The 26,372-nt window shown below is 26.8% G+C and overlaps 4 protein-coding genes across 4 annotated transcripts; 3 read left to right on the top strand and 1 right to left on the bottom strand.

The window, feature by feature from the left end:
• Positions 1-2,672: 2,672 nt before the first annotated feature.
• Positions 2,673-6,414, bottom strand: LOC124938742 (aquaporin NIP2-1-like). The gene is made up of 5 exons (XM_047479241.1): positions 6,163-6,414; positions 5,832-6,056; positions 3,198-3,392; positions 3,050-3,111; positions 2,673-2,975 (listed from the first exon to the last, which is right to left on the bottom strand). The coding sequence occupies exons 1-5, from the start codon at positions 6,313-6,315 to the stop codon at positions 2,699-2,701; spliced, it is 912 nt and encodes a 303-aa protein (XP_047335197.1). The 5' UTR covers positions 6,316-6,414; the 3' UTR covers positions 2,673-2,698.
• Positions 6,415-11,746: 5,332 nt separating this feature from the next.
• LOC124940653 (probable calcium-binding protein CML45) lies at positions 11,747-12,479 on the top strand. The gene has a single exon (XM_047481185.1). It carries the CDS (start codon positions 11,876-11,878, stop codon positions 12,476-12,478), a length of 603 nt encoding a protein of 200 aa, XP_047337141.1. The 5' UTR covers positions 11,747-11,875; the 3' UTR covers position 12,479.
• A 2,689-nt stretch (positions 12,480-15,168) lies between these two features.
• On the top strand, positions 15,169-15,878 carry LOC124939617 (casparian strip membrane protein 1). The gene is made up of 3 exons (XM_047480077.1): positions 15,169-15,368; positions 15,456-15,579; positions 15,663-15,878. Exons 1-3 carry the CDS (start codon positions 15,169-15,171, stop codon positions 15,876-15,878), a joined length of 540 nt encoding a protein of 179 aa, XP_047336033.1.
• A 2,753-nt stretch (positions 15,879-18,631) lies between these two features.
• LOC124939846 (NAC domain-containing protein 100-like) lies at positions 18,632-19,722 on the top strand. The gene is made up of 3 exons (XM_047480299.1): positions 18,632-18,808; positions 18,888-19,165; positions 19,247-19,722. Exons 1-3 carry the CDS (start codon positions 18,661-18,663, stop codon positions 19,700-19,702), a joined length of 882 nt encoding a protein of 293 aa, XP_047336255.1. The 5' UTR covers positions 18,632-18,660; the 3' UTR covers positions 19,703-19,722.
• Positions 19,723-26,372: the final 6,650 nt, after the last annotated feature.

The following is a 26,372-nucleotide window of genomic DNA, read 5'->3' as shown; positions in this document are numbered from 1 at the left end:
ATCTTAGTTATAATTATAACAAATTAGGGTAGATCTCTCTTTTTCTATTTCGCATTTGGCATATGACCGGTGATTAGTTATCAGTTTGTACATCAACTCGGTTTCTCTTCATTGTGTTGGGTATGATGACCCGTTGTTTTTTTATCAACATTTTGACACTTAGTTCTCATTTATTTGGTTTACGTTTTGACACTTAGTTCTCATTTATTTGGTTTTGTTGGGTGATGTTGATTTGTTCATCACTTTAATCGATTTGATTCAAATTGTCATTTTATTTTGTGGTTATCGAATTAGTAAGTTTGTGACTTGGTCATAACAATTTTACAATGTTAAAAGTTTTTTTTAAGAAAGAAATAAACATAGATAGTTGAATTGATAATAATATTATCACATAGATCCAAATTTTTTTATTTGACTTTTATTAAAAACGTCTTAAATTAAACTGAGAAATTTGTTTTTATTAAATAACATTATTGTTTAGCCTTTCTAAAGGTAAAATGAATAGTGTTAATTACTAAATTTGTAACACTTGAATCATAATTACTTAGCTTAATTTTAATCTAGATCATCAACACTTGAATCATAATAACAACATAATTTTAATGTTTTAACATGTTTAGGTAGGAGAGAATGATTGGCTTTCTTGAATCCTAAAGGATGCATCCTTAAACTTAAAGTGACACAACAACCTAAATATTTAATTTTATCTCTAGTCTATAATGAACAATTTAATTTGCACAAATGAATTTAACTTATTTATTGAAATAAGACATACAAATCATTAATGATATATTTTTTCAACTAGTGTATATAGGGTGTTATTGATAATTTTATCATAATATAGAGAATTTTACTAACCTACCTTCTGACAAAGTCAAACCAAATTTTATATTTTAGACACCAATACTTTACACTTAAATTACCTAGTGAGTTTATATTAATTTGTTATATATTTATATTTTTAATGTATAATTAATCTAAAATAACTTATATCTTATACAAATCAATGTTATTTGAAAATAACTTTTGTTAAAAAATATATATTACTTAATAAAGAGATTAAGCATATTAAAAATATTAAATTATACTAATCAAATCTATTGTTGTAGACGTGTTACGGTGAAATCAACTAATTAATTAAGGTGAATCAATCTGAACCTTGATTATATTATTGGAATTTGAAAGTATTTAATAAATTCAAAGAATGCAATGAGTCGTAACGCGGAAGCAAAAGTATGATGTGATATTTCATTTGTTTTCAGATAAGATGTCCAATTAATATTTATTTTGATACATAATTATTGGTGTTAACAACCTTTTTAGGTATTTATCTTAATCTCAAAGCTAAATATTTAATAATGTATTATTTCATTTCAACTTAAATAACCCTTTACTTAGTAACTTGTTTGGATTGAATTATTTAAATAATTCATCATTTTTATATTTATTATTTTATTAATTAAAATATTTTCTGTATTAAAAACATAAAAAATAATTTAAATCTTTTAACTACACTAATTCATTTTTATAATCTAATCTAGGGATTAATATTTGGTCTGAATTGAAAAAAAAAATGAATTATTTGTTTTAGTTATATATTATATAATGTATTACATATAATTAAATAGTTTATTATATAATATATTTAAAAATATTTAAAAAATCAAACCAATTAACATCCGAATTCAAACCAAGGCGGTTAAAATCTCGAGTTAACTATTAAAATCTTACGATTTTACGATTTCACATGAGTTTAACGAGTATGATTTTAAGTAAACTCTTAAAGGTAAACTCTAACGATTTTAAATTTAAGATTATAAGATTTTACAATTTACAAGTTTTATAAATAATTTCAATTTTACGATTTTACGTTTAAAAGATAATTTTATATTAAAAAATAAAATTATTATTTATTAAAATAAATAAATTAATATAAATTATTAAAATTGTCTAGTATAAAATACTTAATTATATATATAAATAATAATACTATATAATTTTATTTTATTTTAAATTAAACTTTTACGATTTTAAATAAACTTTATATTTTACAAGTTTACAATTGGGCAACGATTTTATATAAACTCTTGATTTTGAACGTCTTATCCAAGATTATCAAGGTTATTTATCCCATTTTAACCAGATCAAATATGATATCACAAAAAAAAAAAAAATACATAACATTGCTAATATATTTTCCATTAAATAAATTATTAAATGTTTAAAGGTTCTCTATTCAATTGCCCATGTCTATGGACCCTCATATTAATTAAAAAAAAAACATACAAACAAGCCCCTAAAAGCCCATTCTTAATTATTATACCTAAAGAGCTGGATTGGGCTCACACAAAATAATAAAAATCTTACAAAATATTAATTAATCACATTGGTTCAATAAATATTTCCAAAAAACTTATTGTGGGCTAGTGGATAAAAATCAGTTGAAGATTTTATTACATGCTAGAATATTGAAATCATACATAATTTTCGAAAGAGTAATATAAGATCTAGTGAGTAATTAAGAATTTCAATAGTTTATTGAGACAAACTATTGACTACAAAGACATATTTATTATTGTTTTTTATGTCAAAACATTTCATTTACATCATCATCATCCAGCAAGCACCTACAAGTTCAACCAAATTTTATAGCAATTTATTTATTTCCAAATATATATACCATTTATTTATTTTCATTTCATAATGCGTTTAAAGGGTCGAGTCGTCGAGTGCTAGACATGAGCTGATGATCAGTTCGATCTTTGCTCCTCATCCGACGAAGCTTAAAAGAGAAAGAACGCGGAGAAATAGCCTGAACCGGTTTGTCAGTAAATCTAATGAGACTATATGTCCAAGCCCCGAGCATTGTGCCCAATACCGGTCCAACCATGTAGACCCATATGCCCTTGTAGAATGAACTAGCCAAAGCCGGTCCTAATGTCCTGGCAGGGTTCATCGATCCTCCCGATACGGGTCTGGACCAAAAAAAAGATTTAATTTAAAAAGTATTGCAAAATTTGATTAGTTAATTAATTAAATAATTAATTACCCGGCCAAAATAGAAGTAATGCATACTGCAGATCCAACTGCTATCCCGGCTAGTTCCCCTATCTGTATGTGGTAAATTAATTAATTAATTAATTAAAAGGAAGTGAAAGTATATATATATATATATATAATTAAATGAAATGAATTACTGCTTTGGTATCAGTTGCAACAGCAGAAGTGACGAACATCATGGAGAAAGTGACAACAAGCTCCATTAAAAGAGCTTGAATATCTGAACCAGAAGGTGATGTTATTCCCACTTTTTCTATCGGGTGGAGAAGAATTCTTAGTGTAAATCCTGCCGAAATTGCACCAGTCAATTGGGCTGCAGCATATACTGGAACCTATATATATTTTATATTAATTAATTAGTAATATTAATATCAATACTCTACATGTCTACCAAAATTACTTATTACTTATATTATATTTATATCGAGATTTTGATATATTGAAATAACGTATAGTATCGATAAAAATTAAGGTATACCCAACCAAGGATAAATCAAGATTTCAGAATAATTGGGATGTACTTAAAAAATAACGAGAATTTTTTATAAAATAGTAAATAAATGTAAGTGTTACCATTTTTTTAATAATTAGACAAACAATAAATTATATTGAAGTTTTTAAAGAATTGTGAGGATAACGTCACATTTTTACCGTAAAAATAAATTATTATTTTTTTTTCTGTGCGGGATTTAGCCCATCCGATCCATATATAGGAGAAGGAATTTGGGAAAGAAGATAACGTGACAATCTAATTATGAAAAAAAAAATTTAGTTTTTCTCCTTTCTCCTCATCTGGGTACTCACCTAAAAATTGAAATGAAGTTATTTTGAATGAAAAATATATAATTCATAATATTTTCCTATTTAAATTATATATATATATATATATATTTTATTATTTAAATCCAATTTAACTCCAAATTTGTGTTTTCAAACAAAAGTTTAAATAAGTTCAAGATAAATGATAAAAAGAATGACTTGTCGCAATCTAATTACTTACCAATAAAATAAAAATTATCACTCTTTTCTCTGTTCAAACTTTCTCAATTTCTCTCTAATTCACTTTCTCAATTTCTCATTTGTCTCACTCTAAATTCAATTAGGTATGAAGTAACTTCTTAATGAGAAAATAATTAATTAAGTGAAGAAATGAATACAATTTTTTATTATAGGCCTTTAAAATACTTAATGTACCTTTCATGTAGTTATCAACTTCAATTTTCTTTTAATAGAGTTAGTGGCATCATATTCATGAATTTCACCTTTATTTAAGTAATCGGTACTTGAACTATCTTGACCTTTATTGTTTTAGAAATCGGTACTTGAACTATCTTGAATTAATTTTTATTATATATTTAGGTCCTTATTAAAGAGTTTTATGAATAATTTTAAAATTTTAAATTTGCTGAGAGTAATATAACGAAAAATTATGGACGTCATATTTTCCAACTATGGATGAAAAATACAATAAGTTAAAAATGTATTACAATAATAGAAAAGTAATTTACATTTTTTACACATGTTTCATTAAACAAAGTTCAATCACACTTTACATATTAAATATTAATTTTTAATTAATGATTGTTTGGTTAATAATTTTAAGTAAGAAATAGTTGTTATGTGTATTTAATTTGTGAGTTGGCTATATCAGTATACCATCCACTGTTCCTCTTTTGTAATTATATATGGAATAAATTAATATAAAGTATTACAATAATGTAACAACAAAGAATGTGTTGTTTTCCCATGTGGTTTGGCGGCCAGCTGGACGTCTTTTTAATTATTAAATATATTTGTTATTTTAAAAATTAATTAAGTTCATGTGTTGTACATTTCAATTTAGGCATTAATTTAAAATTAAATAGAGGTGGGTCTGATATATATATATATATATATATATATATATATATATATATATATATATTTGTGCATTAATATTATTGAATACAATTAATACATACTTAATTTGTGCATAATAAAGTGATATTTATCATTATTTTCAATGACATTTTTAATTTATATATAAAATAATTGATCTTTATATATATAACTTTTTTTTGGATAGTTGCATTGTTTCTCTGTAAAAAGTTGAAGAGAGGTGAAAATATATTTATTCTAAAATAGAAGGTTGTCCTATTTTTTTTTTTTAGTAACACTTAAATTTGAGTTAATATTTGAATTATTCGATTTAGAATTTTATTTAGTTGGATCGATTTTTTATCACCGTTTTTTTTTATTCGAATAATACTTTAAAATTTCGGTGGGTCATATGTTGTTCAGACCATTCAGATTATGTTTGTGATGTTTTCTCGAGAGTTCGTGTTCGTCCTCTTTTTATCAACAAATGAGACAAAATTATCGGAATTCAAATTGTGTTTCTTATTTTCGATAATGAGTTATTTAATTTGATAATTAATATGAAGGTCCTTTACAAGTATCACCCATGATTTGTACAAATTTCTTACTTTTTCCACTATATTTGTATATTATAAATTATCATTTGGCAGAACTTTTTCGGTGTTTATTTACCAACTATAAATTAAGGATAATTTTAACTATGTTTAAGATTTTTTTTTAGAAGTGTTATGACACTCTTTCATCAGTTTTTCATGTTTGATATGCTCATATGCCTCAATATTTATTGATATTGGAGTAAACTCATGTAATTGTTGAAATCTTCTATATATATTAAGAAATTTAATATTGTAAAATTTAATATGTTGATGATTAAATTCAATATGTGATAAAATTAAGAAAGACGGTAGATATACCTGTTTCCAAGGAAAATGTCTGACGGCGGCAAAAGCAAGAGTGACGGCAGGGTTCATATGGGCGCCGGAGATGTGGCCAACAGCATAGATCATGACGGTGACAATGAGGCCTCCGGCGACGGAAGCTCCAAGCCTAGAGACCTTGTGTTCATCCACAGCACTGATGGCGGCGGACCCACATGTCACAAACACCAATAGATAAGTTGCTATCAACTCCGCCACCACCTGTTATAACTTATACCAAACCAATTGTTTTCTATTAAATACTTCATTTCATTTGAATATCACTTGTAAACCATGCATCTCTAATTGATTTAATATAATACGCTACCTTTCTGAGAAAGCCTCTTGGATAATGTTTACGAAAAATATTGGAAATTACTTGCAGCTTTGTGTTATCGGCAGCGGCGGCGACGCCTCCAATATCTCCGGTGGTGGTTGTGGTGGTGCTGACTATGTTTTCACAACCACCATCTTTTTCCATCACCGGCAATAATTAATAAATAATAACCCTTCTTTTATATTTATAGAGAGAGGGAATGAAATATCAATCGTGTGTGTTTCAGTGACTATTTTAACTAAGCAGACACATATATATGTGTGGAATAATCCATGCCTTCAATTTAATTCATTCAAACAATAATATATATATATATATATATATAAATGTATAATGAGAGAGCGACGTTTGGAGCAGTAAATCTCAATCGATCCCAACCTAGCTGCCACATGAAAAATTAAAAATAAGAAAATTTTGTCACTAACTAATTTTTTTTTCTAATTTATTACATGATAAACTTTTTTTCTATCGTGATGGATAGGTGAAGGGTCGTTAGTTAGGGAGTCGCTGCTCCTAGTGTCGCCCTATCATCACTCACATAAAATTACCAAACAAATTAAGTGGTACGGTAAAAGTTGATTTAAGAGGAAAAAAAAAAGTCATATAATCGGGTTTCACTAATAATAATGCTTTGAATTGAAGAAAAAAATGATGACTATAGGTGTATAGTATTCCTTAATTCATGAAAAGAAATATATATATATATATATATATACATATATATATATATAATAATTGTATATTGATGTATATATTTTTTTCTTGTACCTTTGTTTTAATAATACAATGATTTTTGTCTTCCATATCATTGTTTTTTTTTTCCTTGATGTTATCTTCATAAGCTTGTTCGGACGCCTTTATAATTTATCAAGAATATTCCAGCTTATATATAATACAAATAATTATATACAATATATTCTGGAATCATTGATGAATAAAAGATATTAATGATAATCATCTACTTAATTTATAATATTGCTATATATATATATATATATATATATATATATATATATATATTAATATTCTTAATCTATATCTAATTTAATTTCCTCATCCGTCAGCTTTAATTATTTCTTAAATGGTCACATCAACGTTACAATAATTTGCATAAATAATCAGGTATATATATAAAAAATATAATTGGTCCGAGTGGTCATAATTAAATCAAGATGTATGGCTGCAGTTGGCAGGAATATATATAAATATCTAGGTCTAATTAATTATTGGAACGGGAATATATGTTGTAACATAAAAAAACTTATGGATGGAATATATGTTGCAACATAAAAAAAATTTATGGGATTGAGATCGAGAGTTTTTATTTGATATAATGAACAAAATGGGAATGAGTGCGAAATGAATTCGTTTGATTAGAATTTTGTCGCTTGACAATCATGTTTTATGTTATTGTGAATGGAAGTTCTCAGATATTTTTCAAGAATTCTAGAGGTATCAGACTGGGTGATTCACTCTTTTCTTTTTTGTTCGTCATTAATTGTTATGAAAGCTTTCTAAAAAATGATAGCGTTCATAAAAGACTCGAGATTCATTCGTGGAGTGAGTTGTGAGTCAAGAAAATATTATTTTGCCATATCACATTTGTTTTTCGTCGATGACACGCTCTACATGGTTCAAGCTATTTATAAGAATTTTAAACATCTTTGGTATATTTTATGGTTATTTGGTGCATATTTCGATTTTCGAGTTAATCTTAATAAGTCAAACATCTTTTTTTTTTTAAATATGTTTCGAATATAAGAAGGATAAAGTTGAAAAATGTGTTGGGGTTCAAAATTGTTGATTTTCAAGGTCTTGGTATACAATTATGTGCTAAATTACGATTCAAGATCTCTTAGGACTCGATTATCACTAAAATGGAATGTAAATCGTCTAAATGGAAAAGTAAAATAATCAAAAGGGGGTCGGATAATCCTTATTAAGAGTGTGTTGTCATATATGCAGACATATATGATGTCGTTATTCATTCTCCTCAAGAGTGTGAGAGTATAAATGGAGAGAATAATGTGTAAATTTCTATGGGGATCTTCTAACTCATCGTTTTGTCATATTGTTAGTGGAGATAAGGTTAAATTGTTTTAAAGATCAAGGAGGTCTAGATATTTGAGATCTTTTTTTTTAATAAAGCTCTTCTATCAAAATTGTGTAGTAGATTTACAATTGAGCCGAATAATTTTATAGCATCGATAATTTAATGTAAGTATGATAATGATTGGTCTGATGATTCACCAAAATGTCTAATGTTAAAAAATATGATATGAATCTGTGACTAATTGGGATAAAGAATAGATGGAATATCAACCAAAAAACACGATAAATAACATAAAATTTACATGAAAACTCAAGACAGAAAACCACGAGCATAAAATAAAAATTCACTATAGTTAAAATAGAATATTACAACTTAGAGAGAGAAGAATAATGATGACAAATATTTTATGTGTCAAATTGTGTTCAGTGAATAAAATTATAACTAACACCATATATTTATTATTTATGGTCAGTTAGTCACATAATCAGGCTCCAATATCAAACATTTATGATTTTATTTTATTTTATATTATTTTATTATATCGCGAGCTTAAGCCTATGCCCCGATCAAAACTCATTTGAGTCACCATAATTTAACGTATAATTATTCGGTGGGCTATAACATTTGGAGGGGAATTTATTCTATGTGGAAAAGTTTTCGTGGATAGTCTATATTCATTGTGGGTGATGGTTTTCGATTAGATTTTGGGACGAAGTTTAGTGTAGTGTCAGAAGTCTAGTTATGACGTATCATAAGTTTGCTTCCATTATTATATGTAGAAATGTCACACTTAAGGACATTTTTAATCCTCGATCTAGTGGTTTCGCTAACGAATTAGATATAGAAGAAAATTAAACATTAAGGAGACTTCGTCCCATAATAGAGTTATAACTTTGGTAGGACGCAAACAAGTGTCATCGTCTGAACAAGACATTATGCGTTGACAAGATATGGATAGTTTCAATATGGGGCATTTCTACAAGTTGTTCGTTAAGATGATTTCATATAATTTTTATTGGGAAAAACTTTGGGAGTCAAAGATTTCATCTAAGATCTCGTTCTTTGGATGAAGCGTTATTCATTGTAAAATTCTAACAGATGATATGTGCATGAAAAAATGTTGTATTATAGTTAGTCGTATGTGTCAAAAAGAGGTTGAATCAGCAACCCACTTACTTTTGTATTGTCGATGAGTGATTAGTATTTAAAGTCTTTTATGTAGTATTACTGAGATTTATTGGGTGATGCCCGAGTTTTTAGGTAGTTCCTGGAAAGTTTGATTTGATGCGGTTGATATAACAGGATTATATATTCGAGTTACCATCCCAATTATTTTTTGGTGGACATCTAGTTTGAGAGAAATCGTCGAACTTTCGATGATCGCGCGTAGTCGTCCGATGCGTATCATTCATAATATTATTATTATGATATTTTCTGAGATTCGTTTAAGAAAGCCGACCAGTAAAATCTGTCGGAGAGTTAATCGTTTTTCTCGAGAATTGACGAGCTCAATAACTTAATAAGTACTGTTTTTTATTATTTTTATTTTCAATTGTAATGTTTTGTCGCAGTGCAAACGGTTTTTATTATATATATAAATATATATATATATATATATATATATATTATGAACTTGAAATTTTGAGTAGTATAATTTAATATATATATATATATATAATTAATGCACTATATAATTTTAATTTGTACCAGATATTTAATCAATTATATATACTATTTAATAATATATGATCAAAATTTTATTTATTTATTAAATTTAACTTCAATTTTTAAAATAAAACAATTTTTTTTTCAGCTTAAGTTGAAGCTTGGAGTTGCTCTAAGGCATAATATAAGTTTGATAGTTGCTTGCACAAAAATAATGAAAATACTAATCCTAGCAACTCTGTTAGATTTATTGAGACGTATTTCATTTTCACATCAAATTTATTTTGTTATATTAATTATAAATATAATTAGTGTAAACATTAACTCTATTAAGATAGTATAGTGGTGAAAGTCGACTTAAGAGACCAAAATGTCACGGTTCAATTCTATTGGTAAATGTTTTGAGTTTAAGCGAAATGCAATTTATTTTTTCAATTAGGTTATTAAAAAATTAAAAATAATATAAAATTATTTTATTATATAATATATAATTAAAATAAATAATAAAAAATATTTCAAATTAACCATAATTTAAATTTAAATTGAAACTTAATTTAAATTCGATTTAATTCCAATTTGGTCGGATATTCGATTTAGTTGAAAAAAAAATGTGACAACTAAAATGATTTTATAAGCTGTAGTTTTATTTTCGGAAGGATTTTTACTTATAAAATTAGTTAATTAATTAAGATTTTCATGATGTCAAATATAGAAACTTATTATTTTCTTGAACAAGAAGCGCTTAGCTCCACATTTAGTTTTTTAATTATTTGTTGAGTTATTAATTTATTTAATTCAATCATAAAAATTTACCAATATTCATGAGTATTTAATTTATTTATGAAATTTAGATACTAATATATATAATTGTTATCTGTACTAAATAAATCCTTTAATTCAAACATACAGTTCAAAAAAGAATTTATCAATGGAACAAATTAAGGCAATTTATGTGAAGTTGAAAAGAATTAAAAAAAATATACAATTAGTTATAATTAAAGATATGGTGTGTGTAATCTATAATACTAATTAAGAGAACTTAGTTCAAAAATGCAAAGTTATTTTAAAAGATTAAGGTTAATGATGCTCTTATAAATTCTATCTGTAATACATTAATATTATCGTTCTAATTATTACATCACTATTTTCATCAACAATTCTCAAATTATATGAAACAAGTCCTAAAAATAATGTTTATTTATTTATTTATTTATTTATTTAAAATACCCGGCCGACAGAGAAATTGTGGCAAATTTATGGCCGGTCAACCAAATGACTCGAAGCTTGTTTCACGTAGGTTTTTTGAGTTTTTTTTTTTTAAAATTTTACCTGATATATATAAATAAAAAAAGAAAGATAATTTCATTAAAAAAAGAATCTTTAAAAAAAAATATTATTATAAACAGTGTCTATCTATGAAGATTTCTATAACCCGTACCCGTACCAAACGGGATTGATGTTTAGATTTTTTTTATTAGAAACTCATATATATTAATTTTTTTTTTAATATACTTAAATATTCAATTATTATTGAAAATGTTAAAATTTAATTATTTTTTTTAAAAAAAAAAAAACTAATTAATTCATTAGAAGAAAAAGCACCTTTCTTTACAGGAAACTTCATCGTCTCTTTAGTCTGTAATCTGTATATAGACATGAAAATGGCCGCGGGTTCCAAGAAAATTCAGGATGTTTTATTCACACGTATTATCAAGTAGTAGCGTAATTGATTTGCTTTCTAAGACTCAATACTTGTAACTAATTAAAGAACAATTAGGGAATATGAATGAATGAATGAATGAATGATCATCCATTAAAAAAATAAACCCACAAGAGTAAACGAAGAAGAAGATGAAGAAGAAACTACCCTAGACCTAATCAAACATAACCCATTTTTCTTCTTCTTCTTCTTCATATATATATATATATAATCACCAATCCGTTTCTCAACTCCACCCTAAACCAGCTCCAAATTCCTTTCTAACAATGGCTGGTCTGATCAGTTACTTCTGTTTTGCAAACCTACCTTCATTAGAAATTGATATTGCCCCACTTTGTTATTTCACATTCTGCATGGCTCAATTCATCTTTTGCAGAATTATTTTCAGAACTCAGGATTGTTTCTGTCCATCCGGCATCTGTTCTTTATCAGAAGACAGTGATTTCAGACATGTGATCAATGACAAAGACGGGTTTGAACTTGATTCTACAAAGCAAAAGCAGAAACAAATTTACAGAGAAGAAGTGGAGATGGTAATGGGAAAACTGGGAATTGATTGTGTTTGTGACCCTGCAGAAAGAGAAGTAGAAGCTTATGTTCGTGATGACTTTTTGAAGCTTTTGGAGGAAAAAGAACCGAGCTTGGAAGAAATGAAAGAAGCATTTGATGTTTTTGATGTAAAGAGAGATGGGTTTATTGATGCAGAGGAATTACAGAGAGTTATCTGTTCTTTAGGATTTGGGATTAATGGAGGATTAGAAGATCAGCTTGATAATTGCAGGAGGATGATCAGAGTATGGGATTTCAATGGCGATGGAATGATTGATTTAAATGAATTCATCAAATTAATGGAGGCTGCCTTTTCTTAAATCATTTTTATTCTTATTAACTTTTACAAACAACAAATTCTTGAGAATTTTCCTTTGATTGTTCGGTTTGCCACTTCTTCTATGGTTTTCGGGCTTGGCTTGTTCTTTGGTTTAATTTGAATTATGAGAATCTCCTTATAAATAAGTAACAATTAGCTTCTATAATACTTCTTTATTATTTATCTTATTATTCAGTTTATTCATTACACATTCATATACACTTTGATAGTATTCAATTTAAATGGTTAACGATGAATCTTTTTATAGCTTAATCATTTCGGATTATATTTTTAATTCAGTTCCAAATTTATTATCGTTCATTTTTACTTTACTCTTACCCAAATCAGTTTGAGCAAATCAATTTGAGCGACATTATTGTCTTTTATCACAAGTTTAATATGTGATATATTCTCAATCATAGATAGAGTATAAATGAATCTTTGAAAAAGGAAAATTTAATAAAGTATTTTTTTTAAGATACATTAGTTAAAATTATATAAATTGATCAAAAGAAGCCCAAAATTTATATCCATATAAAAATATACACATTTAATTATTGGATATTATATATTTTATTAAATTATATTAGATGTAATCTATTTATTTTATTATATATTTTTTTAAATAAACATTGAAATACTCGTAATACATTATAAATATATATTTAAAAAAAATAAAATAGATATAAGTACTGGTTTCACTCAAACCCCTTCCGACTAGGGTCGTAAACGAATCGAATCGGAGCGAATATTACTGTATTCGATTCGTATTCGTGAAACTATTCGAATATTTGTATTCGTATTCGAAATTTTTTCGAATAATTAATGTGATTCGTATTCGATTTGAAATTGATATTCGTATTATTCGATCCGATTCGAGTATTCGATTCGATTTTTTTTAAAACATATTTTATACAATTTATTCGAAAATTTGAAAATTAATATTTTTACATAATATATAACAATATTCAATAAAATTACCTAATAAAAATTAAATAATAATGTTCAAATTACGATTTCAATATTCAACTCTCAATGCAAGTCATTAATTAAAACTTCTGCATAACATAAACAATAGTTATTAAAAGAACATTTCATTAAAGTGGTTTGTAAATCAATAACAAATATGTAATTAGAGCTTAAAATGTTAAAAATGTATATCTATATTTTAAATGATATACAATATTTAATAGTCATATTAGATATGGGTTACAGCTGGTTAAGAAATACATGGCTGGAGAAGAAAAGAACTCACCAAAGAAATCACTGGAGTAGTGTCGAGTGGATAAGACGTCGAGCGAAGAAGAGAACTACATGGAGGTGGCGGCGGCGACCGAAGTAACGTCGACTAGAGAAGAGAAGAGATGAGATGGAGGAGGTGGTATGTTTTGAGTGATTAGCAGCATAATGACTAAAATGTGGGTTTCAAGTTTTTAACCGAAGAAATATATATATGAACTAGGATTTTAGAATAAATAATATTTATAAAATTAAAATTAATAAAACGGTATATATATATAATCGAATATTTAATCGAATATTAGCGAATACCGAATCGAATATCTTGATTTTGTATTCGTATTCGTTTATTAGTCGAATCGAATCGAATGTTTTTATTCGAATTCGAATCACAAAATTACGAATACGAATATCAAAATTCGAATACAAATACCGAATCGAATCAAAAGTATTTGATTCATTTACAACCCTACTTCCGACTACCCAAATAGTGTAATTTCTAACTTTCTAGTTTTTTTTTTTATATTATTTTCATCCCGACTTCAAATTCGGTTTAAAATTAATATTCAAATTCGTTCACTAGGGATCGAACATGTATTGGAGATAATTCTCCTAATGATTTGGTGAATAGAATTGCAGACTCGAATGCAAATTTACATTCGAAAAAACAGAAGAAGATTAAAATAAACCTATTTACTAGTTATCATGCATGTATGATAAGAGCAGTGGGGTTGACCCAAAAGGTTTGGAACAACTGCCAATTAATTGTGGGATCCAAATTAATTAAAAAAGTGGATTTGGTTTAAGCATATATGCACCTACTACTCATGAACCATTTTATTTATCATTATCATGCAGAGATCCCTCGAATATTCATTTCCATCTGCCTAGGTTACAATAATTTATTTTAATTAAGATTTCACAATTTGCCAGTTTGGGTATTGTTTTGTGGAGTTGGAACATGGGCAATATATGGGTTGTGACAGCACATTATCGCAAGGACATTCTAACAAGTGGCTAAGTTAGTAGAGCAGGTTATAATTAATTGATTCGATCCAATTTATTTATAATAATTATAACTTCATAACTTTAGTCAGTACTAAGTATTAAAATATAATTTATGTTTATCATGGGTACAACACTTAATAACCTAGCTTAATTAGGGTATGTAGTGTAGGGATATATCTTTTCATTAATTTAATTAATCTGATTAGATAAAATATATAGATATGAACTCTCTAGACCCTCAATTAACTTATCTCATCATGTGCTTTATTTATTTATTTATTTATTTATTTATTTATTTCCCAAGCAACTAATTATTAATTATTTGTTCATGGGCGCCAAGCCAACACTACTAGTATAAATCTGCCAAGCTCATCTTCTCATCTCATCTCATCTTATATCTAATTTCCATATAACATTTAATCACGTAATCTCCCATTTTCCGATATGACAACCTTCAAGTTCGCTGATTCTAAGCAGACCTCCAATAACCGAGCCCTTTCCATCTTCGATTTCATCTTTAGACTTGTGGCTATTGTAGCCACTCTAGTTAGTGCCATTGCCATGGGGACTACAACCGAAACCCTACCTTTCGTCACACAGTTCATCCGTTTTAGGGCCGAGTACAATGACTTGCCCACCTTCACGTATGTCATGAACATCATCTTCATCACCACCATCTACTTTGCATGCACCATGTTAATTAACAAGATATTTTTGTTTTGTATGTGCAGATTCTTTGTGGTGGCGAACACGGTTGTATGTGCTTACTTGGTTTTGTCCTTGGCCTTGTCGATTTTCCATATAATGAGGTCTGCTACACCAAACCCTAGAGTCGTTTTAATCATCCTTGACACGGTAAATTTTTATTCATTAAGGTGGTTGAATTGTGTTAATTAATTTATTATGCATAATTAATTAATATTGAGATGAAAAAAAAGGTAATGATGGCACTACTAACGGCTGGGGCATCGGCAGCAGCAGCTATAGTGTATTTGGCACATAAAGGGAATACGAGGACGAATTGGTTTGCGATATGTCAACAATATAACTCCTTTTGCGAGCGTACCTCTGGTGCTCTTATTGGATCGTTTGGAGGAATTGTCATCTTCATATTGTTGATTTTAATGTCCGCTCTCGCCCTATCCCGGCACTGATCTATGTATATTTCAAAATTACTTGTGCATGTGTAATTAATTAATTGTGTGAGTTGAATTTATTTCTGGAATCTTGTCTTTTATTGAGTGTTGATTTCTTATAGATTATGTATCTTCTTTTTATGTGTTTGTACATCATGTTCACTCTTTTACTTTTGTTTATGATTCATCCAATCAAACATATTTGGTTACTTTTCAAATGTGTAATTTTATAATTAGGATTTGTCTCCTTCATAGTTGTTATATCTATATATATATATATGTAAAAGTATGTTCACTTTTGGAGATTAAAGAAAACTGGCATATTTTGAATTTAGTGATTCTTTTTGTCATGTTCTATTTTGATAATTGTTTTCACAACTATTCCGCATCAATATTTGTGTGTCATCTTTAATCCTTTAGTCTCAAATAATAATGTTTTTGAATTAAATATTTTTGTACATAATTTAAAAGGTTTAATATAAAATTCATATAAATTATAAATGGAGGTGAATTGTTAGTTTTTTTTAAAATAAATGTCTTAAATCAGCGTACCTCCTAAACCTTCACAAAATTCAAATTCAACACTAATTAAACAAGTTTCAAAACCAATTTATAAACAAAAATTTAAAACTTTAGATAAAGTCGGTAAATTAGAATATAACATTCCATAAGTTTAATTATTTAAAGAAAAAAACAAACAAGATTTAAAGAAAATATATCTTGCTGCTACCTTTCATTTTCTTCCTTTTTTGATTAATTAACCTATTAAACAAGACTCTAGTTAAAATAGGTAAAAGAAGAATAAAATTAACCTCTTCTTCATTTATTGGCATCGTTTAAAAAGTTACTGTCTTCTTCCCCTTATTTTCTTTTGTTAGTTAAAACCAAACTGGGCATAAGGCTTAGAGCATGTTTGAAGGGTTATTTTAGATTTTTATTAGTTTTTTTGAAAAGTATTGTTTATATTTTAATGAGTTAAATTACTATTTGTATTTAAATTTTATAAAAATAAAATAATAATATTTTAGTTGATCAATTAAATATAAATAAGATATATAATTAAATAAAAAAACTCAACATGCAAATATCTCTTAACCTTAAATATAAATAAGATTGTTTGATCTTTGGTTATTTGAAAGTGTTTTAGGTTTTGTCAAAAAAAAACTTTATTCGATAAATAATATAAAGTAAGTTATTTATGTTTTTAATTGGTTTAGTTATTTATATATCCAAATAACCCAATTTTTCTTAAAATAAGATATAATTTTGTAACTCAATAACAAATCGAAATAACCTAACATCAAACAAGTTCTTAATCTTCCTCCTCTTTTGATTCTGTTTCGTTAATGAAAAAACAATATTTTCTTAATTTTGGTGTGGACTTGAAAAAATTTAAAGTGAATTTGACAAAATAATGAGAAAATTTTAAATAAAACGAGTGAATAAATGTAAGTTTTATTATTTTTTTAATAATTAAATAAATAAACATCGAAGTATATTGAAAATTTTTATAAAAAAATGAAGAGGTTTAAGGTAACATTTTGACAATAAAAAATGTTATATATATATAAATATTATTTTTTTCAAGGGGAGCCGAGTTCTTATGTAGATCCGTTCCAGTACCGTAAAAACAAAAACTTCGAAACACTACCAACGGACGGACGCCATTACAGATAATAACACAACAAAAGGCTGAAATCAGATTCTGTCTATTGTCTAACCATGAAAAACTTTTAGAAATTAATCAGTCTCTTTCTCAATAATACATGCAACACAGTAATCGCAACAGTTGTTGATTATATATAATTGTATTAAATAATGAGTTTAAAACTGTTCTAAAACCATGCGCAAATGATACCAATTGTTCTATTAAATTCAACAATAATTTAAAATATTAAAATAACACAATATTTAACTTAGGAATAGACAATAATATACAAATTGTTCAGCCAGTGCAGCAATGTTGAATATAAAGATGGAATTAGAATTTAAAATTTACCAAGCTTAAAACTTTTTATAAAATTTATCTGGACTATTATCGCACCTAGATCGATCCGAATGGCCCATAGAAGTAGAAACTAGTCTTCTATTTCTTCTCTTTTAAAAAAAATAAATTATTTTGTAATTATAATTAAAAATGCCCTTACTTATTGTGTTATAAAATATCAACTATTTTTCATATAAAGGAAAAAGCAAAGTTAAATAATAAAACTTTAATATTATTAGTTATTAGTTATTTTAATGGAGGCTGCTAGGCTAGCTAGGGTAGAGTAGGATATGATTTGAACATTTAAAATAAGTTTAGGGGGTTGAAATGATAATTTTATAATTCACATACGTGTCCCTGTCATTGTCAGCATTTATGTGATTAGGCTTTTATTCTTCATTCCGTCTCAAATTAGGTAATTTTTAATCACAATTTGCATCCTTCCATACTTCATCATATTAATAATTCCAAGTTTAATAATAATAATAATTTATAATAGAAATTTACCTTTTAAAGTAAATAAATTGAATTAATTTTAATAAATAAATTATTATTTACCCCCCACCGGTTGCCTTACGAACCACGCTTCTTCTTCCCCTCCCCCCAAACCACACTATTTAGGGGTTCTGTTTGTCACAACAATTCTTTTCCTAACAAAACCAAATTTCTCTCTTTCTCTTAATTCTCTCTTTTTCATTGAAAATCTGAGTTTAGGGTTTTATAATTAAAGTATATAGAGTCATTAATTATTAATTAATGGAGAGAATTGGAAGCCAGTTAGATCATGATCGTGATCATCATCAGCTGCAGCAAATGGAGTTGCCTCCTGGTTTTCGTTTTCATCCCACCGACGAAGAACTGATAACCCATTATCTGTCGCCAAAGGTTCTCGACACTTCCTTCTCTGCTAGAGCAATCGGGGAAGCTGATTTGAATAAAGTTGAGCCATGGGAATTGCCTTGTAAGTTTTGTGGATTTACGATTACTCTGTTTTCTGTTGTTCAATTATTTATGGGTTTTGTGATTGAAATGAATTGAAGGGAAAGCGAAATTGGGTGAAAGAGAATGGTACTTTTTCTGTATGAGAGATAGGAAATATCCAACCGGGTTGAGGACTAACCGGGCTACGAGATCCGGGTATTGGAAGGCGACAGGGAAGGACAAGGATATTTACAGGGCAAGAGCCCTTGTGGGTATGAAGAAAACCCTAGTCTTTTACAGAGGAAGGGCACCCAAAGGGGAGAAGACGAATTGGGTCATGCATGAATACAGAATAGAGGGTAATTATACCCTTTACAATCTCCCCAAAACTGCTAAGGTATAAATTATAATTATTTACAAATTACATTTGAAGGTGATATCTTGGAATTAACCCTTATATATAATTGCTATGACCCAGATCGAATGGGTCATTTGTAGAGTGTTCCAAAAGAGTTCGGGTGGGAAGAAGGTGCACATTTCCGGGTTGACCCGATACGCATCGGATTCGTCACCTCTGGATGATGATCGGAGTCACGTGACCTGCTTCTCCGATCCACGTGACGATGATGATGTTGACGAGGAAGAGGAGGAGGAAAACATATTCAATAATAATAATAATAATAATACTCCATTCTATTACCCTACAATGGCTGCTTCCGCCGCCGCCGCCTCTGTTCCGGGTCAGACCCGGTTCTTCTCCGGAAACATTAATACCCAATGCCAAGAACAGGTTTTGATGCCGGATCAAGCCCATGTCCTGAGATTCCTTCTCCAGAATAACATTAATAAGGTTCCAATGGTTTCGGGTTTGGAGCAGGAAAGTGGTTCAAAACCGGTGGATCTTGAGTGTATTTGGAACATGCCTTTACAGTAGTATTAGTTAATTAATTTATAAATATTATTTATAATTACTGTCGTCGTCTTCATCATCGTTTATGTCTATGCTTTGTTCATTGGGGTTTGTCTGTAAGTGTCATAAATATATTTATTATATATACATACACAATTGTGTCTCTATTATATATATATATATATATTTGTTATTTTGCTTTGCCTTATTTCATATCTTAAGTTAAGTAGTTAGCTTTCTCTATCTTTGTTATTTGTCTGGTCTGTATGAAGGTTTTTGTTTAGACGCTCGTTTGTTTTGGAATACTGTTATTAAGATGCGTGCATTTTTCAAAGTTTTAATTAATGACATTGGAAGAATACTAGATATTTGTATGTGTTTATAACAGTAATCTTAAATATTAAGGAGAAATTAAAGATATGGCATATATAAAAAGTTTTAAGCACATTACATATATTTCCATAACTAGCAAATATTAATTTTATTTGAAAATATACCTAATACTAAAGGATCACAATTATAATCCGTCCAATGGTTTCAATTTGTTAGAAACGGTTTTTTCATATTTTGACTAGATAGAGAGTAGATGAAATTTGTGTTCTCAATCTCAATATCATTATTCTGCTTAGAAAACTAATAAATACAATTAAATATATAACATCATCAATCTATTTATTTTTTATAATTTATAAAAAAAAAATAAAGTTTATTCTTTATAATAATATAACTTTTCATATATTAAAATATATAATATTAAAATTTTCGTTTATATAATTTTATCAAGATTTTTTTTGTTTTTAAACGATGTGGTATAACGGAGCCCTGCAGAGATTTCCGAAACTGAATGGAAAGGAGATGATAGTAAAAAAAATTCGAAATTGAATGGAACGGGATGGTAAACGCATTCTTCGCCCGATCCGCCCAATTGTCATCCATAACCAATAAACTTATAAACATGAATATATGACCGTTGCACATAACAAAGTGAAACCACAACAAAAATATCGAGTATAGGGAGTTTTCAATAAAATAAAACTTAGATAACATCTAAATAAAATAAGATACACACATGAGATATTAGTCCAAAAACTTTTGTAAAATAAAATAAGATCCATGTGATATTAGTCCAAAACTTTTATAAACCTGTAATTTTGATGAGAAACAAATAAATTAATTAGTTAGAAATTACTTCAGCCAACTTTATATTTAGTCGTATATTTGTTGAACCCATTTAAAACTTATTATGAAAATATCTTGAAAGAGTTGAAAGTACTATAACATCATAATTATTTTGGTGGGGGAGATTAAGAACTTATATTATAAGCTTCAAAATGAGGCATTATATGTGCTACAAACAAAACTTTAATTTGGCATTTTGTACTCTACCCCAGATTTAATTTGTATGTGCTTGAATTCATTTTGTTTCTGTTTGTTTATTTATTGTTTAATTGTTCATATTTGAAAACTCAGAATCATACGTGCTCTGATCCATTACTTTGGATAAGTATTAATAAAAAAAATCATTATATACAATTCTATCAAATAATATTAATTACTCTAAGTTATAAAGGCGACACAAGTACAATAATTATACAACCTTAATGAATTAATTAATGCATGCATGTCACGTTGAAAACATTTGTGTTTGTTTGTTAAAGTAATTAATTATTGTATATTTTCAAAACAACAAAAACATTGAGTCCTGTCTGTGTCTGACGTTTTTAAAAGTGATTGTTTTGATAATTGATGGTTGTGGTATTATAAGTAATTAAATTAAATTAACTTCAAAACATAACATTTGTGTTAATTAATCTTCCTTTTAATTTTTTTTAATTAATTAATTAATTAATCTAAAAATAAAAATGATGGCCAACTTTATATTATTGTACAATATGTGTCGTCTCTTATCTGATCGATCTTGTGTGCCGGCCTAGCCTCTATGCATGGGCCCATCCATGCCCTATTTATTTTTATATATAAATAAATAAATATACTTGTGGGATAATTGGGATTCATGAATCTAATTAAGATGGGTCCCAGACCACATTCCTCTGCCCCTAATTTAATCTAATCTAATCAAATTTGGATAATTCCATTTCTACTCTCGCTTTCAAATTTAATAATATTTATTATATTCTAATATATATAATTATTCATGAGTCAAACAAAGCTCTACAGTGTCAAACACTGTTCTCATCAAACTACAACCCGATCAAATTCATGTTATTAGTGTGTTTGGTTTGAGAAATTGTTATTCAATCATTATATAAACATACAACACATTTTGAAAATTTCATATACACAAATAAAATATTTTTAATACATAAATAAATTTAACATATTTCATCAATTTTAAAATTAAATATGTAAGTTCATATTTATCCTCACCACCTTACCCACATACTTTTACTTTCCTTAGGAGAATCTTAATTAAACTCCATTTAAAAAAATAAAATAAAAGTCTTATTAGATGTGACATTATTTTGTGATTGGAATTTGTTTATAAAATCTATCCTTTAAGAAGTATTTAATTAAGCTAGCTAGGAATAATAATTAACAATCAATTCATACTCAGATGTTTCTACAAAAGTCCTCAAGTTCTGGATATGAAAGAACAATGATGGGGGATATATATGTGGCTGACTAATGACCTCCAAAAATTTAAATAAACAACTTACTTTACAAAAGTTGATATTTGTTTTTATAAAGATAGAGAATATATAACACAAATAATTTAAATAAATTAAAGTAGTTATATTAATATTTTAATTAGGTTATACTTATATATATTTGAACCAAAACTTATTGTCTTACTAGATGTAATAGTTAGAACTCATTCGAATTATAATTAGATCAATTTAAAGTGGGGTTAAATATAATTAAATTTCATGATAAACTTGGATGATTGTTTCAAATTTATCTACGATTTAAAAATATGTTGTTTGTATTAGAGGATTTGTATATGTTAAAATTGATTTATAAATATATATGCATAAATTTGAAAATTGAACCTGAGACTTTTGATTCTATTTTTTTTTTTTTAAGTGCATATATAGTAGATTAACTATATATAGAGGGTAATTAAGTATTCCTTGAAAGCGTATTAATTTGGTTAAAAAAACGTATTAGTTAATGAAATAATGAATTAATAGAATGATTTTAGGCAGTTGGGTTGGTTGTATGAAATACTCCAAGTCCAAAATAGGAAATTAGGCATGAATAATTTGTCAGCAAGTGATGAAGATCATGGATGATGATTTATTAATTAACCTTAGCTAATTAATTAATCCGAAATTAGGCAAATAAATACATATAATTAGCTAGCTAACTAGGTAGATCATGCTTGCATCATGAGTAAATAAATAATCTTCAGTTTAATTGATGATGTTATATATATATACCATTAATTAATTATTCATATAATATTAATGGGGGATATGGTATGGGATGGGATTAATGCAAACTTATCTTAAACTTCTAATTATGGTAAAGTGCTCTTCATATTGATGAAGAGCCAAAGCAAAACTTTCCATAAATAGTAAAAAAAAAGAAACCCTAATTAGAATTTAGAAATGAGGTGAATGCATATAATTTAAAAGTCTAATTAAAAAGCAAACCAAACCAAACTGTCTTTAATATTATATCTATCTGTATAGCATATATAGCATGGTTTCCCAATTATGCTTCTTTTTAACGGACTTCACTTTTTCTCTTTTAGGAATCATTGAACACCGGCGCCATTATTCAAACCACTATGTACAACTCTTCTTTCTCACACTGTCACACATATTAACACTTAATTAATTAATTATGGTACTGCTGATCTTTGGTAAGAAAATGTGATAAAGTATAGGGCTAAAAGTAAGTAGCATAACTACATCATCGTGTTTAGGGGATGACCTTAGGGTAAAATCAGCTAACTCATACACGAGCACCAAAAATTAGAAGAAAAAAAATAATATAAACAATAAAGTTTGATTCTTACATAATTATATATTTGTGAACATACCATTTAACAAATTAAACTATAATATTTTTGCTAAAAATAATATAAATTAATCATATTTGTTTAATAAAATATAACTACTTTAAATAGTACATAATAACAGTATTGATCGTGTTATAAATGACGTTAAATTATTAAGTTTAAAGATGATCATAATCCTAAGAATTTTCATGTGTGTATGCTAGAGATAGAAATATTTAGATCTATGAATTGGATTGAGATGTGTTGGATACTTGGACTAATTAATTTAATTTGATTTATTTTGTCTTGACATGCAACAAATAACTTTGCTAGAAACATTGCAAGGACAATGAATGTCGACCAAGCTAATTAAATACAATTTATAATGTCGTACCTAGCTAGTTTCAAGTTTCACATAATCTTATATCCTAATAGTTATATAAAAGGGTCTAACCAAAATAGAAAAAAATTGAAAAAATAAAATCGAACCGATAAAAAATCGATCGAAATAATTATAAATCGATTGAATTGAGTTTCGGACGGTTCATAATTTCCTGTACCGACAAATGGCCGGTTCGGTTGACAATTTATATTATAAAAACCGGCAATTTAATCATACGTGTTTTATATATTTATAAATTTATGTCATTCTAAGCTATAATGAACTTAATATTTTTTTTTTTTTTTGTTCAGGATTCGAATCTTGGCATAAATATATTTAAACTCATTTTGATTTAATTAATATTATAATATATTTTCTTTTAAGTTAAATAATTATTTTATTACTTAATTTCTTAAATTTTATTATAAAACTCTAACTAATTTTCTCATTCATTATATTATTATTATATATATATATATATATATATATATATATATATATATATATATATATATATATATATATATATATCTTTTTTTTGTTTACAAAACTTAACTAATTTTTTTATTCTATAATTTATTATATTATATACATTTGTTAATTTTCCAACGATTAAACTGATAAATCGACCGAACCGACTTTATAACCGACCAAACTGAATCGACCTTTAACTGACAACCGGCGGATAAAGATTTTGAAAAAATCGACACCAACAGTTGGGATTAATTTTTCAGTGAATGAATCGACTGAACCGAATTGTTTACACCCCTAGCTATATATCCTTAGTTTTCTTTAAGGTTCTAAGTTTGAACCTATCCGTATACATGTATTAGTTAATTAGTTTAGTGTGTTTGTAGGGTATATGTTTAATTCATCGTGAAATCCAGCGTTTTAAGAAAAAAAAATCATATATATAGTTATGACGTTGAAATTTATGTTATGCTTTTTCGTGAATATTTTTTTATATTTTCATTGTTGTTTTTTAAACGGTTAATCTTGTTATGTTTATGACGTATTTTTGTGTTATTTTAGATATTTATATTTTTGTAATATTTTAATTGTTATATTTAAACCACCCTAAAACAAGATTGTAAAAATTAATCTATATCTCACATACAAATAACTATTCATGAAATTTGATCTAGATAGTTAGTCATGAGGGGTCGGATTCAACTTAATTAGGGCGGAGGTGAACTTAATATATAAAAAAAACATTATTATTAATTGTCATGTAAGAATGTTAAATAATTTTTATTTTTTTAACTTTTTCAAGTTAATTCTTCTTTAATTAAAAAAAGAAAAAGGTTTTGATACATTAATTTATCTGTTTTGTACTACATTTTCAAATAAAGTTAATGGATGAAGTCAAATATATATAATTATTAACATTAGTTTAATATTTTTTATATTTTTTTAATAAAGATTTTATGAAGATAAAAAAAAACATATTGTTTTAAATAAATTGCTTTTTATAGTAAATATATATTATTATTTATTTTTTATTTAAAAAAATCAGTACCCTCTCACTTTGAGGTAAGTAATTTTTTTTTCATGTCCTACCTCAGTACTGAGTTAAGAATTTGAAAATATATAAAATATAAATTTACAAAAAAAAAGTAATAATAAATAAAAAGGAGTAAGAGAGAGATTAGCAATAACAAATTAATTCCTAAATTATGGGCACCATATAACGGAAAGCAGGTGAATGACGGACATATATAGTGACCGCTAGCTATTTCTTATTATTTTATTTTACGCACTAATTCTATTTAAATTTTATTGTTTTTTTTTTAAATCACATCTTATCATCCCAATAATTAATTAACTAATATTAATTATAAAATCTGATCAGTTAAATAATATTAAGAAACTCTTTTGTTAAAGATAATTACATTTAAAATATATTTTGTTTAACTAATATTAATTATAAGTTATATAATGTTAAGAACTATTTCGTTAAAGATCATTACATTTAAAATATATTTTGTCACGAGACTCACGACCCCTCTTATAATTTTTTATATTATTATTGATGACTTTTCTTTTTGATAATCTTAATTTTGAGTTCGTTAGAAAATACTTAAAGTTAAAGTGAAATTGTATTTGGATGAAACTAAATTTGTTATATATATATATATATAATTATAAAAAAATATAACATTATTTTATAAATATTAAAAATAATATTTTTTAAGTAAATAATAAAATCTGTCCAAACCCATCCTAAAATAACTTGGGCAAGTAGTTTTTAGGCCCAAACCCAGATAATAGGCCTGGTGTCTTTTGGTCCTCAGGTCTTACTATAAAGCCCACCCAGTTATTTTCTTAATGTGGAATCTAGATTT

This window comes from Impatiens glandulifera, chromosome 5 (assembly GCF_907164915.1).
Source record: "Impatiens glandulifera chromosome 5, dImpGla2.1, whole genome shotgun sequence".
NCBI classification, from domain to species: Eukaryota; Viridiplantae; Streptophyta; class Magnoliopsida; order Ericales; family Balsaminaceae; genus Impatiens; species Impatiens glandulifera.
This window is presented reverse-complemented; position numbering and strand designations above follow the sequence as displayed.

Excerpts from the sequence above, each read along its gene's own strand:
- LOC124939617 (XM_047480077.1), top strand. The coding sequence starts at position 15,169 with ATGACAACCTTCAAGTTCGCTGATTCTAAGCAGACCTCCAATAACCGA. Across the intron at positions 15,369-15,455 it reads AATGACTTGCCCACCTTCAC|ATTCTTTGTGGTGGCGAACA; the intron begins GTATGTCATGAA and ends TTGTATGTGCAG. Across the intron at positions 15,580-15,662 it reads TTTTAATCATCCTTGACACG|GTAATGATGGCACTACTAAC; the intron begins GTAAATTTTTAT and ends ATGAAAAAAAAG.
- LOC124940653 (XM_047481185.1), top strand. The coding sequence starts at position 11,876 with ATGGCTGGTCTGATCAGTTACTTCTGTTTTGCAAACCTACCTTCATTA.
- LOC124939846 (XM_047480299.1), top strand. The coding sequence starts at position 18,661 with ATGGAGTTGCCTCCTGGTTTTCGTTTTCATCCCACCGACGAAGAACTG. Across the intron at positions 18,809-18,887 it reads TGAGCCATGGGAATTGCCTT|GGAAAGCGAAATTGGGTGAA; the intron begins GTAAGTTTTGTG and ends AATGAATTGAAG. Across the intron at positions 19,166-19,246 it reads ATCTCCCCAAAACTGCTAAG|ATCGAATGGGTCATTTGTAG; the intron begins GTATAAATTATA and ends GCTATGACCCAG.
- LOC124938742 (XM_047479241.1), bottom strand. The coding sequence starts at position 6,315 with ATGGAAAAAGATGGTGGTTGTGAAAACATAGTCAGCACCACCACAACC. Across the intron at positions 3,112-3,197 it reads TTGCAACTGATACCAAAGCA|ATAGGGGAACTAGCCGGGAT; the intron begins GTAATTCATTTC and ends TACCACATACAG. Across the intron at positions 2,976-3,049 it reads ATTACTTCTATTTTGGCCGG|ACCCGTATCGGGAGGATCGA; the intron begins GTAATTAATTAT and ends TTTTTGGTCCAG.